This window comes from Clarias gariepinus, chromosome 15 (assembly GCF_024256425.1).
Source record: "Clarias gariepinus isolate MV-2021 ecotype Netherlands chromosome 15, CGAR_prim_01v2, whole genome shotgun sequence".
Lineage (NCBI taxonomy): Eukaryota > Metazoa > Chordata > Actinopteri > Siluriformes > Clariidae > Clarias > Clarias gariepinus.
This window is the reverse complement of record NC_071114.1, coordinates 2,160,049-2,177,099: the sequence shown is the minus strand read 5'-3', so window position 1 is coordinate 2,177,099 and position 17,051 is coordinate 2,160,049. Positions and strand designations below refer to the sequence as shown.

The 17,051-nt window shown below is 40.8% G+C and overlaps 3 protein-coding genes across 3 annotated transcripts; all 3 read right to left on the bottom strand.

Moving 5' to 3' along the window:
* Positions 1–1,397: 1,397 nt before the first annotated feature.
* LOC128543080 (intestinal mucin-like protein) lies at positions 1,398–9,222 on the bottom strand. The gene is made up of 15 exons (XM_053513395.1): positions 9,044–9,222; positions 7,823–8,003; positions 7,529–7,707; positions 7,373–7,442; positions 7,153–7,286; positions 6,671–6,705; positions 6,375–6,543; positions 6,089–6,181; positions 5,956–5,996; positions 3,253–3,372; positions 2,913–3,008; positions 2,371–2,499; positions 2,239–2,272; positions 2,001–2,124; positions 1,398–1,764 (listed from the first exon to the last, which is right to left on the bottom strand). Exons 1-15 carry the CDS (start codon positions 9,102–9,104, stop codon positions 1,560–1,562), a joined length of 1,671 nt encoding a protein of 556 aa, XP_053369370.1. The 5' UTR covers positions 9,105–9,222; the 3' UTR covers positions 1,398–1,559.
* Positions 9,223–11,676: 2,454 nt separating this feature from the next.
* LOC128543189 (rho GTPase-activating protein gacK-like) lies at positions 11,677–13,241 on the bottom strand. The gene is made up of 4 exons (XM_053513548.1): positions 12,422–13,241; positions 12,151–12,308; positions 11,969–11,972; positions 11,677–11,855 (listed from the first exon to the last, which is right to left on the bottom strand). Exons 1-4 carry the CDS (start codon positions 13,239–13,241, stop codon positions 11,677–11,679), a joined length of 1,161 nt encoding a protein of 386 aa, XP_053369523.1.
* A 277-nt stretch (positions 13,242–13,518) lies between these two features.
* On the bottom strand, positions 13,519–16,472 carry LOC128543188 (mucin-5AC). Its single transcript, XM_053513547.1, has 4 exons — positions 14,741–16,472; positions 13,996–14,165; positions 13,814–13,817; positions 13,519–13,700 (listed from the first exon to the last, which is right to left on the bottom strand). Exons 1-4 carry the CDS (start codon positions 16,470–16,472, stop codon positions 13,519–13,521), a joined length of 2,088 nt encoding a protein of 695 aa, XP_053369522.1.
* Between the last annotated feature and the right edge of the window lie 579 nt (positions 16,473–17,051).

Sequence of the window (17,051 nt, the reverse complement as noted above, 5' to 3'; positions counted from 1 at the left end):
ACCGGCCCCAGGAAAGTTGTTTGCCAATGAAACATTTTCAGATACTCTGCTAGTTAGCGTTTGGATTTTGAATCCTCTACACATTTTTTGGTCTTGTTTTTCTTTGTTTAAATAAAATATCTAATTGATCTGAACCTATGTTCAATTGTGAGTTTATACCGGTTAGACTGATGTGTTCTTCCTCTCTTGTTTAATGCAGGGAACACCCTCAGTCTGGACAGAGCAGAAATGGAGATAAATTTATATTTCGAAGCAGGATCTAAAAGCATTTTTGTAGAGATCCTCAAGGTGATCATGGGGTCACTGGTATCATTGGAAGGCTTTTTTCCAAGCTGTTTTTTTTTTTATTTAATGGAAAATTATTAATTTACACATTTTGTAACATAGATCATTTTGGTGGCTACACATCTAGACCAGTGGTGTAGCACAGAGTTCTCAGCTCTGATTCTAGTGGTCTTCCAGGAAACAAGGTTGATAACCACTGATGTAGATTACATGAATTGTCAACCTGGTTCCTTGAGTGAGCATAAGGAATTACCGTTGCATGAATCCCATGAGGATCAGTGCAACTGATGCTTTTAAAATTTTAACGAGGCATAATTTTATTCATATTGGCTGTCACGATGGAGGATGTTCTACTTTTCTCTACTTTAAATACTGTATACTGAGAGCAAGAGTTTGCCAGCTGCTATGGTAATATTAAGCAGAGTGTGTGAATAGACACACCAGAGAGATTTGTCCAGAGTTGACCAGTATAGAATAACTAAAGGTGAGTAATTTGCCTTCTAATAATTTTTATGAGGCATAAAAATAATAATAATATTATAAGCAGTTGTAGCACTGTTAGTACGTCTCAACTCCAAGGTTCAGATTTTTATCGTGTTTTACACACTAATGTATCAGTGCAACAAAAAGATACTGTGCTGCTTCTTTTCTTTGGCAATCATATTGTTTTAGATGAAAATTTATTTTATAAGAAAAAACCCTTAGTTTTGCTGAATGAAAAATGGCACTGCTGCATATTTTATCAGCTAAGTGGACATATGAATTGGCTTGAAGCTTGATTAGCAGTATGACAGGGAAATGAAAACAAAGGTAATTCAATGTTTAAAGTTTGTCAATCTCTACTCACCTTTATATCATATAGTTTAAAAATTTGGGATTTTTTTTTTGCCTTTTAAATGTTTTTTTTATATAAATGTGTATAAATATGGTCTGTGATTGTTTAACCAATACCTCATAAAGTGATGTTGTGATACTGGTTTAACTTTTAATAAATCAGTTGTAATGCCCCTTACTAATAGACTTCTATCAAATGTTATTAATATATACATATATATCTTAATCTTAACATCACTGCATGCTGTTTTTTTTTTACACCAATGAGATGTAACATGTTGATTGCTGATGTTTATTAGGTTTAAAGCATCAGAAAGAAATTACAGGGAAAAAGAGGACATTGCTTCAGTCTTCACAACTCTTCTTAGTTGATTAGTGTAAATAAAGTCATAAATAGATTAACATTGATTAGAGAAAATGAAAGATCGCTCTACGCTGGATCACCGACGCCTACGCCGCTGCTTGGAGGCCGGGATCTCTTTCAGTGTGCACTCTCTCTCGTAGCAGCTGCACTTCTCCACGTAGATGTACGTGCGGGTGAACTTGGTTCCATCTGGACAGACGAACTCTGCTTTCTTCTCGCTGGTGGAGACTTCCTGACAGCAAGAGCATGAGTGCTGGATGGTGTTGGCTGCCATTGAGTAGCTAAGGATTGGAGAGAGAAAGTGGGTTGTTTTATTTTGAAACACAGTTCAGAGCCAAGTGTATGTCTGTAGTAGAGAAGTGAAAAGAGTTCAGGAGGTTCTCACAAGGTCATCACCCGTGTTAAACTCATGTCATTTGAAGCTGGCAAAACTATGATATAAATCATAATAAAAGTCTACAAACTAAATATTGCTCATTTCTAATTTCTCATAGTTGAACTTAGAACGGGAGCTTACAGGGAAGATGTGACACAAGAGCCTTCACAAGCCGTCATCTCCACTGGTTTTGCAGTCGTGCAGCCATTGCTCTCGAGATAAGTAGAGTTCCGGTAGAGGCTGCAACTTGTATTCTTTAGTGTGCCTTGAATAAAAAAGTGAATAAAAATGAGAATGTAATTTACTCTGAACAATGTAGTACATCATGCTGTGCATTAAATATCTACAATATTTTAAATAACTTTAGATAAAGACTTACAGGTAGGGCAGCAGTTGTCAATGACAATTGTTCCCTGCACGAAGAAAAAGAAAAAGTATATTAAATACAGAGTTAAAATACAAGGAGAATCAACACCATGGCTACGTGCTGAGTGTGGTTTTGGTAACTCACAGGAACACAGTCATCTTCAAAGAAGGGTTGGCAAACATGCTGGATCTTTTCAGGAATGTATTGCGTCCCGTTTTTCATGCAGTTGTAAGTTACACACTTGTCGTTAGGTGGAGTCCAGGTATCACCAGGCTAAAGAAACACACAAGGAGTGTTACACACATTTAAATTAATAATTAAACATGCAAAGTAGATCTCTCTCATACGCAGCTTTACTGATCCTGTTCTAAACATTACTTCTGCCTGTACTTTACTTGATTTAGTCTATTTATAATAGTAGATTCTTACAGATAGTGTGACAAAAAGTCAGTTTTCTTCTTTATTATACAGTACAATAGCATTAACTGTGCAATTTTAATCCCCCCTCCCCCTTCCAGATGTTATGGCATAAATGTCTGTTTATATCAAAGCATTTTATCCCTTTTTTCCTTCTGATGTCTATAATATGAGGTTAATGTTAAAGAGCCCTACGGTTCTCCAGAGATCAGTATATTTAATATTTTATTTATTTATTTATAGATCTTTATCATGCATTAAAAGCTCACCTTGACCATATGAGTTATGTTTCCAGATGTAACCACGCAGCTGATCTGTACACATTTTCCACAGCAGTCTCCTTGAACAAGCTGGTACTCATATCCCTAAATAACATGTAGATGGACAGATTGAGGCGAGTGCTTATCTATGAAATTAGCAGTTATTACTGTTTTACATTACATTAGCCTTTAAATGTGGAGATTATTTAGTAATTTGTTATAATTCCATTAAGATTACACAATCTTATTTAGTCATTCTTATCTCACACACACACACACACACATTTTTGCTGATGTAAACATTCACCATGATAATAAATTCTCAAATGCTGAATTTCAGGGTACTCACCAGTGGACATTGTGTTTGACATGAAATAGGACTGCATGTGATTGTGCCCAGTTCGGTTTGGGAATCATTCTCTGTACACACACAGTGCTTACATTTTTCCTTAGGAACAGCTACACCAGGCTGTAATACAGACGAGAAATAAATAAATTAAAATGAATTTGCAATTACAAGCTGAAGATTAATCCTCATGAAGGAAAAATATTCTGTGAATAACACTTGAATGGCTCCATATCTGTCTTTATAATATAAAACCAAAAAGCACTTAAACCACTTTTTTCTTCTTTGCATTAATGTGTTAAAATTAATGTGTACAAGATATGCTTCAAGATTGTGCAAAATAATATAGATACAATATACAGTGTCATATAATTTTTGTAGCACAAAAATGAATTGTATTTCATAAACTAACTATTGTGAAACCTCAGATTGCGGGTAACGCAGCTTGCGAGTGTTCCGCAAGACGAGCGAAGATTTTTAATAAATTTTGACTTAAAAAACGAGCAAGTCTTGATTTACAAGTACCAAGTATCATGTATCACACATGCGATTCTTGTTTTGATGCCGAGAGTCACATGATCACAACTAAGCCATCGGCTTTTCTCTCTTTTGCGTGGCGGAATTGTGGGTAATCATCTCCCCCGCTGGGTCTTAGTGCTCGTCTCTTACTGGTATAATCAACATCCGTGCACGCATGTACTGTTTACTATAACACTGTGACCACGTGTGTGTGTGTGTGTGTGTGTGTGTGTGTGTGTGTGTGTGTGTGTGTGTGTGTGTGTAAAACATATGTTATTTTGGGTTTGTAAGAGTGTGTGTACAACGCGCGTGTACTGTTTCTTATAACACACGTGTGTGCGCGCAGGTAAAGCAAAAGATTGAGAGGTTAGAGAACCATTCGAGCTATACATGTCGCTCCTGAGCTGCCAGTGATCCAGACCCCCTCTGCCCTCTGGACCTGTCTAACTCATCCTGGAGTCCTGCTTCTGGTTGGAGATCTTATCACATGAATGCGCTGTGTCGTCTGCCTGGGATGCGTGTGGTGACTGGGGTTGGTTCCGCTTTTCCATGAAGGTGGTCCTTAATAGTACGGGACTGGAATTTCTTACAGTCTACCTGAGCCTCCAGGAACGAACTGGACTTTAATCTTACACATCTCCTCTTATACTGAACTTCCAGTCTAGCATAATATTATGCACATCAATCCGTACTATCTGTTTCACCCAGATGAGGATGGGTTCCCCGTTGAGTCTGGTTCCTCTCAAGGTTTCTTCCTATTACCATCTCAGGGAGTTTTTCCTTGCCACCTTCGCCATTGTCCTCGGCTTGCTCATCAGGAACAATCATATCATTTTGATTCATACACATTCATATTTCATACAAACTTAATTCTTTTGATTGTGTAAAGCTGCTTTGTGACAATGTAAATTGTTAAAAGCGCTATACAAATGAAATTTAATTTAAATTGAATTTTCTTCCTTAGCCTGTCGTTATGTGTGTGCGTTATGTGTGCACCCGTGTAATTTGACTTTATTTGACGTGCGTGTTTGTGTGTGTTTGTGTGTGTGAAGCAGAGATAGGGTGCTTCACACACACACACACACACACACACACACACACACACACTGTTCTACACAGAAACAATGCTCTGTCGCGATTCTTTTTAAAGGTAAAGTGCAGGTTAATTTGTATGTTTTACTTTACAGCAGTGATTCCGTTAGTATGCGCTCACACGAGTGTCTTTAGCGATGTTCCTTGCAAATTTTTCTGACAAAATATTCTTTCCGTTAATGTCTGTGTATGTGTGCGAGTGTGTTTGTGTGAAATACAAATAAGAGAGGAAAAAGGTTTACTGTGTAAGATGAGAAGAGGTGAAACAGAAGGGGCTGAAAGTAAGAGTCTCATCTTACTTTAGCTCCACACACACACACACACATACACACACACACACACATGTGCATAAACGGAAACACTTATCTGTCGGGATTTATTTGTACTTTTTTTTTAAGGTAAAGTGTAGTTTAATTTGTTTTATTTTTACTTTATATTTTGTATTAATTATTTTTATGTATTTATTTTTTTGGGCTGTGATACGAATAATTTGAGTTTCCATTATTTCTTATGGGAAAATTTAATATATACAAGTGTTTTGGAATACGAGCCCACTTTTGGAACAAATTATGCTTGTAATCTAAGGTTCCACTGTATATAATCATGATTGAGCAGGAAAAATGTCACGCTGGCAACGAAATGCCATAGACACATATGATAAGGTATTTTTATGGTTGTTTCCAGTTGATTCTATGACCAACTAATAATAATAATAATAATAATAATATAAGCATTTTGTGAGCTCTACATTTTTGAAACATCATTCCCATATTCCAGTAGCGGTAAAATGTAAATGTTAAGAAAATTAAGTAATGATAACTTTGGTTCGACATGAGTTATTCATACAGTTTGATGTTTGAAGCCTCTCTCATGTACACACACCAGCCTGACTTCTGTACAAGGGTTAACTAGCATTATTGACTATAAATTAGTATAAAGTAGCACATAAAAAGGTTTGGAGCCACCTTAATCCTAGTTTCATGTTTTAAAACTACAAAATGTATTTAAGGAGGTGTGAATTCTTATGCATGCTAGTATAGATCAGGGTCATCTGTACAATTTGGATTATAGTGAATATGTATTAGGTGTTCTTACCTTGTAGACCGTATCATTGAACACACAGACATTGTCAGGCACTGTATAAAATTTAAATATATATTAATGATTTATTTTCTACTGTTATTAAATATTTTCTGAGAACAGAGCATATATGTTAATCTCCACTTACCACAGGTGTGACAACAGCCCTGAGGTTCGACACGTGGTGTAAATCCAAGTGGGCAAGTTTGCTTCTCGTTTTGACACAGACTCATATTACACACTGCAAAAGAACATAAAATATTACAATTTTTATAGTTTATATTTGCTTGTGATATTTTCCTATTCCTGCATTATAAAAATGCTAGGTGATGTCAGTGTCTCACTGCCAATGTTAGTTCTTGGCTGTGTTTCCACTAGTTAAATCTTGCGATATAGCTTGTTGGTAGGTAAGTGATTAAAAGGTGTAAACACACCACAAATGTCCTGCTGACAGCAACCCACAGCCTGTGAGATCTTCATCTGACCCTTATCTGCATCGCAGTAAACTGGCTCTTGTGTAGGACAGGGCACATGCATGCAGTTCACTCTGAGAGTCTCTTCACAGGTGCAGGTCATACAGTCCGAAACCCAGGTCTCTCCAGCCTTAAAGGAGTTTGTGAATTGTACATCAATGTCTTATCTCTCTTAAGGTAATCAAGTGCTGTGCTTAATAATGGTAACAGTTTTAACAACAGATTAAATAATTTGTGAGATTGATTCTTTGTTTTACCTGTTTAAATTGTCCTTCAGGCAAGATGCAATAGTCTAAATATTTAAAGATAAAAGAAAAGATAATTACTACTTAACCCGGCCTTATATATTTAAACAGAACACCATCAACACGCAGACACCAAGAGAAAGTGCATTAGCCACCTGGACAGCTTCAGTGCACTTTGGCATTGTCTGTAGAAATGTAGACCTGTGCTAGACAGATAAAGACTATTCTTCCATAAGATATCCTCTCTATTGGTGTTTTGATGCTGGTAGTGACGAGTGCTATCTAACATTAATATCTAGTGACTGTGATGGCCACAGCACACAAATTTTATAATTTATGACAAATTATTAAATAAACGTTTATGTTCTGTGTGTGGGGGCGTGGTTATCTCAGAAGAAACCCCTCCCATCAGGATAGAAATTACCCTCATATAGAGTGAGTTTTAACTTTATCACCTATCTGTTTCCACTTTAATTATAAAAATGTTTACTTACCACAGGAAATGTTTACACACACGTTTAAGCCTGGTATCAACTCCATCGTGCCATCCGGACAGTAGCAGCCTTCCCAGAACATACCTTCCAAAGCACTAAATGGACTGGGTGTGCTTATGAATTTGGTATTGAATCTGTAAAAGCAAGCAACAGAATGTTACTACAATGTCAAAGTGTAATAGGTAAAGGTTTTATTAATGTGTTTATGATTAATCTTTACCCCAAATCACAAGTCAGTGGAATCTGAGGTCCGCAAGCTTTGTACACTTTGGGCTGGTCACACTTGTAATCTATATACGGAGCACAGAAATGTTTGCAACTGCTCTAAACAGGTACTCCATGCCATTAAATGTTATGACACATTAATGCCACTTACCACACACTCCATTGGTGGCTGGCCTCCAGTCGATGCAGACTCCTGCCAGAGCACACATTTCGGCATACATCTGCAAACTGGCACAGCCGATATACTGGTTGTTCATGTGGCACACGTCGTAGTTGCAGGCCTCCTCAAAATACTCGTATGGGATAATGTCAAGGCAGTCCTTAAAGACCCTTTAAAAGACATCCAAGTTAGAGTTACAATCAGAAAACCAGAGAAACCTTGTCCTTTTGTCTTACTAAACACTTTTAGTAGTTAGAGTGATTAAAAAAGGCAGAATGTACTTACATGCTGAATAGTTGACAGATTGGAGGTTTATTGCATGGTGCTGGTGTTGGAGCAGGCTTTGGTGGTAGACACACACTGTTATTATTACTGACATTCCAGTGTGTAGCCATTTTTTCACAGGAAGAAATAACCGTGCCATTTGGTAGGCGACAATCATCTGTACGATTATTATCACATGTTCCTAAAAATGGATATAAAGCAGTTTTAATAAAACCAGTCGTAATATCAATTCGCCACAGTGTTTTATGCCCTCACTTGGCAAAAAACCTATAATAATAATTTCAAAACCAAATGTATAATTAGATTTGGTTGTTACTTACTAAGCACAGTCTCTGTTCATGTGGTATTATTTTAACCAGTTTTATTACTAACCTCACCTATCCATCCCACAAAAAAGCCAATGAGGCACAAAAAGAGTCAATGGCCACAATAGAAAGCTCCCAGAACAAATTGTCACGTTTTCATCTTGGACTGCCGTCATTTCTCCCTTTTTTTCTTCGCTGTCATGTCCTCTCTATCTCTCACGTGCTCATGTTTTCCCCTGTCTGTCATGCTTTTTCACAAGCCCCGCCTCTTTACACATCGGCATCCCATTCACACCTAATTTCTCCCCGCATTTAAGGAAGCGCAGAGCGCGGTCTCGCTGCCAGATTATTGCGTGCCTTCAAAGCCCAGTTTTCTCGTGTTTCTTTTCATGTAAATTGTTTCTGTTTTCGATCTCGCTTGTTCTCGGTATTCACTTCTTGTTTGTCGTTTTTTAATCTCGTTCGCTGTTTGTTTTCCGGCTGGTTTTAACCTCCCGCACTGGCTAACGACAACGTCTCTGCTCGCTCCCTTTTTGATTTATGCTTCGCTGACTGATTTTACTGGCTTTTTGACCTGTTGCAGCCCCCCCGAAACATAGGAGTGCTCGACTGTCGGCGTGCCACACCTCCCTCGTTCAAGTTCACATCTGAACCACGCCCCTTTTGCGCTGTAATCTGCACTTGGGTCCTGGTCCTCTAGTTCTCTTCATCTTTCTGCCCTGCCTGACACAAACAAGTCTGATACATGGAGCCTCACCCCACAGTACCCAGATGATCTACTGCCAACTTCCTGGTGCCAGCACAAGGGGCTTATCTGTGTATATGGTGTTATCTGTCTGTCTGTCACTGCAGAAAGATAGTTTCCATGTATTTTCTGGGCCTGACTGTATGAAAGCAAAATGTAACACAAGCTTACCACACTGTCCCTCGGTGTTTCCATGGAACTGTTGCCATGGGAGGTTGATGAAAAACATCATGCCAGTGAAGGTGACCTGTGCATCAATTGCTGGTATCACTACAAGTGATTCGATGCCATTGTCTGAAATTCGGAATTCCTTATTCTCATATGGTAGAGGGACTCGCTTTTTGTTGACGGTAATCTGTTAAACAGTAATGATTTTTTCCTTATTCATGCACATTTTATAAATAGGAAGACTATAAAAAGCTATGGATGTAATTAAAATAAGAAAGATACTGTCTATACTAAATAAAATAACAGCCTTTTAATTATTTAATTACAAGTATGTGCACAGTGTGTTTCCTAAAAGGTCATAAATAAACTTTTTTTTTATTCAGACATATAGTGATTGATTTGTGTAGTTAGCCAATATAACCATAGAAATAATTAAATTAGGTACCAGATTTGTGACAACTCCATTATAAATTTCCTGAGTCATGAAAATTTCAAAAGATTTGTAGTGCACAGTCAGTGATTTAGGACAAGAAAGCCCGTCTTCTGAGTTACAGTAAACATTGTCGATAATGACGCTGAAGTGGTATTTTGGATTTATCTCTTTGACAAGGACATAGGAGCAGTTTCCTTGGAATGGGTAGTATGTTCCATCAAAAGTAATGTAATGTGGATCTCCAAAGCCACTGCATATACCTGAATGAGAAACAACATAGCTTATGTATTACATTTACATTTAGGCATTTGGCAGACTCTCTTATCCAGAGCGACTTACATTTTTATTTATTTATTTTCATCTTATTATACATTTGAGCAGTTGAGGGTTAAGGGCCTTGCTCAAGGGCCCAACAGTGGCAACTTGGTGGTTGTGGGGTTTGAACCTGGGATCTTCCGAACCGCAGTCCAATGCCTTAACCACTGAGCTACCCCTGGCCCACATGTGTTATTAATGCCACTAGAAAATGTTATAGTATGAAATCACCTAAAATAAGGCAGTTTACTTACACTGGCATTCATATTTGGAACAACACCCAGATTCATCAGTGACTTTCTGCGGTGGGTGTTGGTTTACACAGATAGGTAAAGGTGCATCCTCACATTTCATATGCTCATGTATAATTACTCCATTGTTGCATGTAATATTGGAACATTTTCCATCTGGTATAGTTTCACCATTCTGAAAATGAATAACAATTAGTTAAATCCTCTTTGTAACAAGGTCAAAATGAGCGCATATGAAATTTTATCAAATGAAGTGTTGATTTGTGGTGAGAATAGAAATTATGGGTAGGAGCATCATTGCTTGTTTAAGTATGTTACCTTTAAAAGTGGCTTTTCACAGTTTAACGGGAGGGTTGGAGTCGGTGCTTGTGTACTTGAATGTACACATTGATAATTATAACTGTAAATTGCACATATATTTTCCTCTGTCAGTTTGCAAGTTCCAACATAACACCATCCATCATCATCACTTACATTGTAAATCTGGACACCTGGATGTAATACAGGAAAAATGTACAGTGTTAAATATCGAGAACTGCAAAAATTAAAGTGAAGAATGATTTTCTACAATTCCTTCATAATCTTAAAGGTCTAAGGTACCTGCTGGTATTTTGGTGCCATTGAAGTTGCATGTACATTGATGTGTTGGGGTAGGTTGATGCTTTGTGGTAGTCCCAGTTATGACACTAAATGCTGTGGTTGTTGTTCTTGGTGTAGTTGTGGTAGATGTTGCAGGTGGTGTGGGAGAAGATGGAGTGCTAGAAGGTAGACATGGTATTGGTAATTGACAACAATACACTCTAATTTCATAGTCGAAGCACTGCTGTTGAAGACCTTGGTTTTGGTTTAGACAAATTAGTCCTTCTTGAGCATTACAAGTCACTATCTGACCCAGCTGTGAGAGCGGCAGGGCAGAGTGGAGTTTTGCTCTACACTCCACTTTTTTTGGAGTGGAACAGAGCTTTGGATAAGTATGGCTTATTCTTTCAATTGGGACAACTTCACCACCATTAGGACCAGTTGTAGGAGGCCCAAAGTCCATCCAGTCAGACCAAGAGCATTCAAGCATGCACGAAGGTGTCGAGGAAGGAGAAGGTGTTGTTGTAGTAGTCGTAGTAGTTGTTGTTGGTGTAGCTGTTGGTGTGCTGATTGTTTTGGTGCTTGTTGGTGTAGTTGTCGGTGTGCTGGTTGTTGTTGTGCTTGTAGGTGTTGATGTGGTGGTTGTTGTGGTGCTTGTTGGTGTAGTTGTCGGTGTGCTGGTTGTTGTGGTGCTTGTTGGTGTAGGTGTCGGTGTGCTGGTGGTTGTGGTGGTTGTTGTTGGTGTGTTTGTATTGGGTATTGGGCATCCCAGGCCCTTCATTTCACAACAAGACACTCGAATTTCATAATCAAAGCACTGCTGTTGAAGACCTTGGTCCTGGTTAAGACAAATAAGTCCATCTTGTGCATTACAAGTCACTGTCTGACCCAACTGTGAGAGCGGCAGGGCAGGGTAAAGTTTTGCTCTACATTCAACTTGTTGTGGGGAGGAACAGAGCTTTGGATAAGTCTGGCTTATCCTTCTTATTGGAACAACTTCACCACCATTAGGACCAGTTGTAGGAGGCCCAAAGTCCATCCAGTCAGACCAAGAGCATTCAAGCATGCACGGAGGTGTCGAGGAAGAAGTAGGTGTTGTTGTAGTAGTCGTAGTGGTTGTTGTTGGTGTAGGTGTTGGTGTGCTGGTTGTTGTTGTGCTTGTTGGTGTAGGTGTCGGTGTGCTCGTGGTTGTGGTGGTTGTTGTGGTGTGTGTTTTGGGTGTTGTGCATCCCGGGCCCTTCATTTCACAACAAGACACTCGAATTTCATAATCAAAGCACTGCTGTTGAAGACCTTGGTTTTGGTTTAGACAAATTAGTCCTTCTTGAGCATTACAAGTCACTATCTGACCCAGCTGTGAGAGCGGCAAAGAAGGGTAGAGTTTTGCTCTACACTCAACATTTTGTGGAGTGGAACAGATCTTTGGATAAGTCTGCCTTATTTTTCCAATTGGGACAACTTCACCACCATTAGGACCAGTTGTAGGAGGCCCAAAGTCCATCCAGTCAGACCAAGAGCATTTAAGTGTGCACGAAGGTGTCGAGGAAGGAGTAGGTGTTGTTGTAGTAGTTGTAGTAGTTGTTGTTGGTGGGCTGGTTGTTGGTTTGCTGGTTGTTGTTGTGCTTGTTGGTGTAGGTGTCGGTGTGCTGGTTGTTGTGGTGTGTGTTTTGGGTGTTGTGCAACCCGGGCCCTTCATTTCACAACAAGACACTCGAATTTCATAATCAAAGCACTGCTGTTGAAGACCTTGGTCCTGGTTGAGACAAATTAGTCCATCTTGTGCATTACAAGTCACTATCTGACCCAACTGTGAGAGCGGCAGGGCAGGGTAGAGTTTTGCTCTACATTCAACTTGTTGTGGGGAGGAACACAGCTTTGGATAGGTTTGGCTTATCCTTCTGATTGGGACAACTTCACCACCATTAGGACCAGTTGTAGGAGGCCCAAAGTCCATCCAGTCAGACCAAGAGCATTCAAGCATGCACGGAGGTGTCGAGGAAGAAGTAGGTGTTGTTGTAGTAGTCATAGTAGTTGTTGTTGGTGTAGGTGTTGGTGTGCTGGTTGTTGTTGTGCTTGTTGGTGTAGGTGTCGGTGTGCTGGTGGTTGTGGTGATTGTTGTGGTGTGTGTTTTGGGTGTTGTGCATCCTGGGCCCTTCATTTCACAACAAGACACTCGAATTTCATAATCAAAGCACTGCTGTTGAAGACCTTGGTTTTGGTTTAGACAAATTAGTCCTTCTTGTGCATTACAAGTCACTGTCTGACCCAACTGTGAAAGCGGCAAAGAAGGGTAGAGTTTTGCTCTACACTCAACATTTCGTGGAGTGGAACAGATCTTTGGATAAGTCTGCCTTATTTTTCCAATTGGGACAACTTCACCACCATTAGGACCAGTTGTAGGAGGCCCAAAGTCCATCCAGTCAGACCAAGAGCATTCAAGTGTGCACGAAGGTGTCGAGGAAGGAGTAGGTGTTGTTGGAGTAGTCGTAGTAGTTGTTGTTGGTGTAGGTGTTGGTGTGCTGGTTGTTGGTTTGCTGGTTGTTGTTGTGCTTGTTGGTGTAGGTGTCGGTGTGCTGGTTGTTGTGGTGTGTGTTTTGGGTGTTGTGCATCCCGGGCCCTTCATTTCACAACAAGACACTCGAATTTCATAATCAAAGCACTGCTGTTGAAGACCTTGGTTTTGGTTTAGACAAAGTAGTCCTTCTTGAGCATTACAAGTCACTATCTGACCCAGCTGTGAGAGCGGCAAAGAAGGGTAGAGTTTTGCTCTACACTCAACATTTTGTGGAGTGGAACAGATCTTTGGATAAGTCTGCCTTATTTTTTCAATTGGGACAACTTCACCACCATTAGGACCAGTTTTAGGAGGCCCAAAGTCCATCCAGTCAGACCAAGAGCATTCAAGTGTGCACGAAGGTGTCGAGGAAGGAGTAGGTGTTGTTGTAGTAGTCGTAGTAGTTGTTGTTGGTGTAGGTGTTGGTGTGCTGGTTGTTGGTTTGCTGGTTGTTATTGTGCTTGTTGGTGTAGGTGTCGGTGTGCTGGTTGTTGTGGTGTGTGTTTTGGGTGTTGTGCAGCCCGGGCCCTTCATTTCACAACAAGACACTCGAATTTCATAATCAAAGCACTGCTGTTGAAGACCTTGGTTTTGGTTTAGGCAAATTAGTCCTTCTTGAGCATTACAAGTCACTATCTGACCCAGCTGTGAGAGCGGCAAAGAAGGGTAGAGTTTTGCTCTACACTCAACATTTTGTGGAGTGGAACAGATCTTTGGATAAGTCTGCCTTATTTGTCTAATTGGGACAACTTCACCACCATTAGGACCAGTTGTAGGAGGCCCAAAGTCCATCCAGTCAGACCAAGAGCATTCAAGTGTGCACGAAGGTGTCATGGAAGGAGTAGGTGTTGTTATAGTAGTCGTAGTAGTTGTTGTTGGTGTAGGTGTTGGTGTGCTGGTTGTTGGTTTGCTGGTTGTTGTTGTGCTTGTTGGTGTAGGTGTCGGTGTGCTGGTTGTTGTGGTGTGTGTTTTGGGTGTTGTGCAGCCCGGGCCCTTCATTTCACAACAAGACACTCGAATTTCATAATCAAAGCACTGCTGTTGAAGTCCTTGGTTTTGGTTTAGACAAATGAGTCCTTCTTGAGCATTACAAGTCACTATCTGACCCAACTGTGAGAGCGGCAAAGAAGGGTAGAGTTTTGCTCTACACTCAACATTTTGTGGAGTGGAACAGATCTTTGAATAAGTCTGCCTTATTTTTCCAATTGGGACAACTTCACCACCATTAGGACCAGTTGTAGGAGGCCCAAAGTCCATCCAGTCAGACCAAGAGCATTCAAGTGTGCACGAAGGTGTCGAGGAAGGAGAAGGTGTTGTTGTAGTAGTCGTAGTAGTTGTTGTTGGTGTAGGTGTTGGTGTGCTGGTTGTTGTTGTGCTTGTTGGTGTAGGTGTCGGTGTGCTGGTGGTTGTGGTGATTGTTGTGGTGTGTGTTTTGGGTGTTGTGCATCCAGGGCCCTTCATTTCACAACAAGACACTCGAATTTCATAATCAAAGCACTGCTGTTGAAGACCTTGGTTTTGGTTTAGGCAAATCAGTCCTTCTTGTGCATTACAAGTCACTGTCTGACCCAACTGTGAGAGCGGCAGGGCAGGGTAGAGTTTTCCTCTGCATTCAACTTGTTGTGGGGAGGAACAGAGCTTTGGATAAGTCTGGCTTATCCTTCTAATTGGGACAACTTCACCACCATTAGGACCAGTTGTAGGAGGCCCGAAGTCCATCCAGTCAGACCAAGAGCATTCAAGTAAGCATGGAGTTGTGTAGAACGGAGAAGGTGTTGTTGTAGTAGTCGTAGTAGTTGTTGTTGGTGTAGGTGTTGGTGTGCTGGTTGTTGTTGTGCTTGTTGGTGTCGTTGTCGGTGTGCTGGTGGTTGTGGTGATTGTTGTGGTGTGTGTTTTGGGTGTTGTGCAACCCGGGCCCTTCATTTCACAACAAGACACTCGAATTTCATAATCAAAGCACTGCTGTTGAAGACCTTGGTCCTGGTTGAGACAAATTAGTCCTTCTTGTGCATTACAAGTCACTATCTGACCCAACTGTGAGAGCGGCAGGGCAGGGTAGAGTTTTGCTCTACATTCAACTTGTTGTGGGGAGGAACACAGCTTTGGATAGGTTTGGCTTATCCTTCTGATTGGGACAACTTCACCACCATTAGGACCAGTTGTAGGAGGCCCAAAGTCCATCCAGTCAGACCAAGAGCATTCAAGCATGCACGGAGGTGTCGAGGAAGAAGTAGGTGTTGTTGTAGTAGTCGTAGTAGTTGTTGTTGGTGTAGGTGTTGGTGTGCTGGTTGTTGTTGTGCTTGTTGGTGTAGGTGTCGGTGTGCTGGTGGTTGTGGTGTGTGTTTTGGGTGTTGTGCATCCTGGGCCCTTCATTTCACAACAAGACACTCGAATTTCATAATCAAAGCACTGCTGTTGAAGACCTTGGTTTTGGTTTAGACAAATGAGTCCTTCTTGAGCATTACAAGTCACTATCTGACCCAGCTGTGAGAGCGGCAAAGAAGGGTAGAGTTTTGCTCTACACTCAACATTTTGTGGAGTGGAACAGATCTTTGGATAAGTCTGCCTTATTTGTCTAATTGGGACAACTTCACCACCATTAGGACCAGCTGTAGGAGGCCCAAAGTCCATCCAGTCAGACCAAGAGCATTCAAGTGTGCACGAAGGTGTCATGGAAGGAGTAGGTGTTGTTATAGTAGTCGTAGTAGTTGTTGTTGGTGTAGGTGTTGGTGTGCTGGTTGTTGGTTTGCTGGTTGTTGTTGTGCTTGTTGGTGTAGGTGTCGGTGTGCTGGTTGTTGTGGTGTGTGTTTTGGGTGTTGTGCAGCCCGGGCCCTTCATTTCACAACAAGACACTCGAATTTCATAATCAAAGCACTGCTGTTGAAGTCCTTGGTTTTGGTTTAGACAAATGAGTCCTTCTTGAGCATTACAAGTCACTATCTGACCCAACTGTGAGAGCGGCAAAGAAGGGTAGAGTTTTGCTCTACACTCAACATTTTGTGGAGTGGAACAGATCTTTGAATAAGTCTGCCTTATTTTTCCAATTGGGACAACTTCACCACCATTAGGACCAGTTGTAGGAGGCCCAAAGTCCATCCAGTCAGACCAAGAGCATTCAAGTGTGCACGAAGGTGTCGAGGAAGGAGAAGGTGTTGTTGTAGTAGTCGTAGTAGTTGTTGTTGGTGTAGGTGTTGGTGTGCTGGTTGTTGTTGTGCTTGTTGGTGTAGGTGTCGGTGTGCTGGTGGTTGTGGTGATTGTTGTGGTGTGTGTTTTGGGTGTTGTGCATCCTGGGCCCTTCATTTCACAACAAGACACTCGAATTTCATAATCAAAGCACTGCTGTTGAAGACCTTGGTTTTGGTTTAGGCAAATCAGTCCTTCTTGTGCATTACAAGTCACTGTCTGACCCAACTGTGAGAGCGGCAGGGCAGGGTAGAGTTTTCCTCTGCATTCAACTTGTTGTGGGGAGGAACAGAGCTTTGGATAAGTCTGGCTTATCCTTCTAATTGGGACAACTTCACCACCATTAGGACCAGTTGTAGGAGGCCCAAAGTCCATCCAGTCAGACCAAGAGCATTCAAGTAAGCATGGAGTTGTGTAGAACGGAGAAGGTGTTGTTGTAGTAGTCGTAGTAGTTGTTGTTGGTGTAGGTGTTGGTGTGCTGGTTGTTGTTGTGCTTGTTGGTGTAGGTGTCGGTGTGCTGGTGGTTGTGGTGATTGTTGTGGTGTGTGTTTTGGGTGTTGTGCAACCCGGGCCCTTCATTTCACAACAAGACACTCGAATTTCATAATCAAAGCACTGCTGTTGAAGACCTTGGTCCTGGTTGAGACAAATTAGTCCATCTTGTGCATTACAAGTCACTATCTGACCCAACTGTGA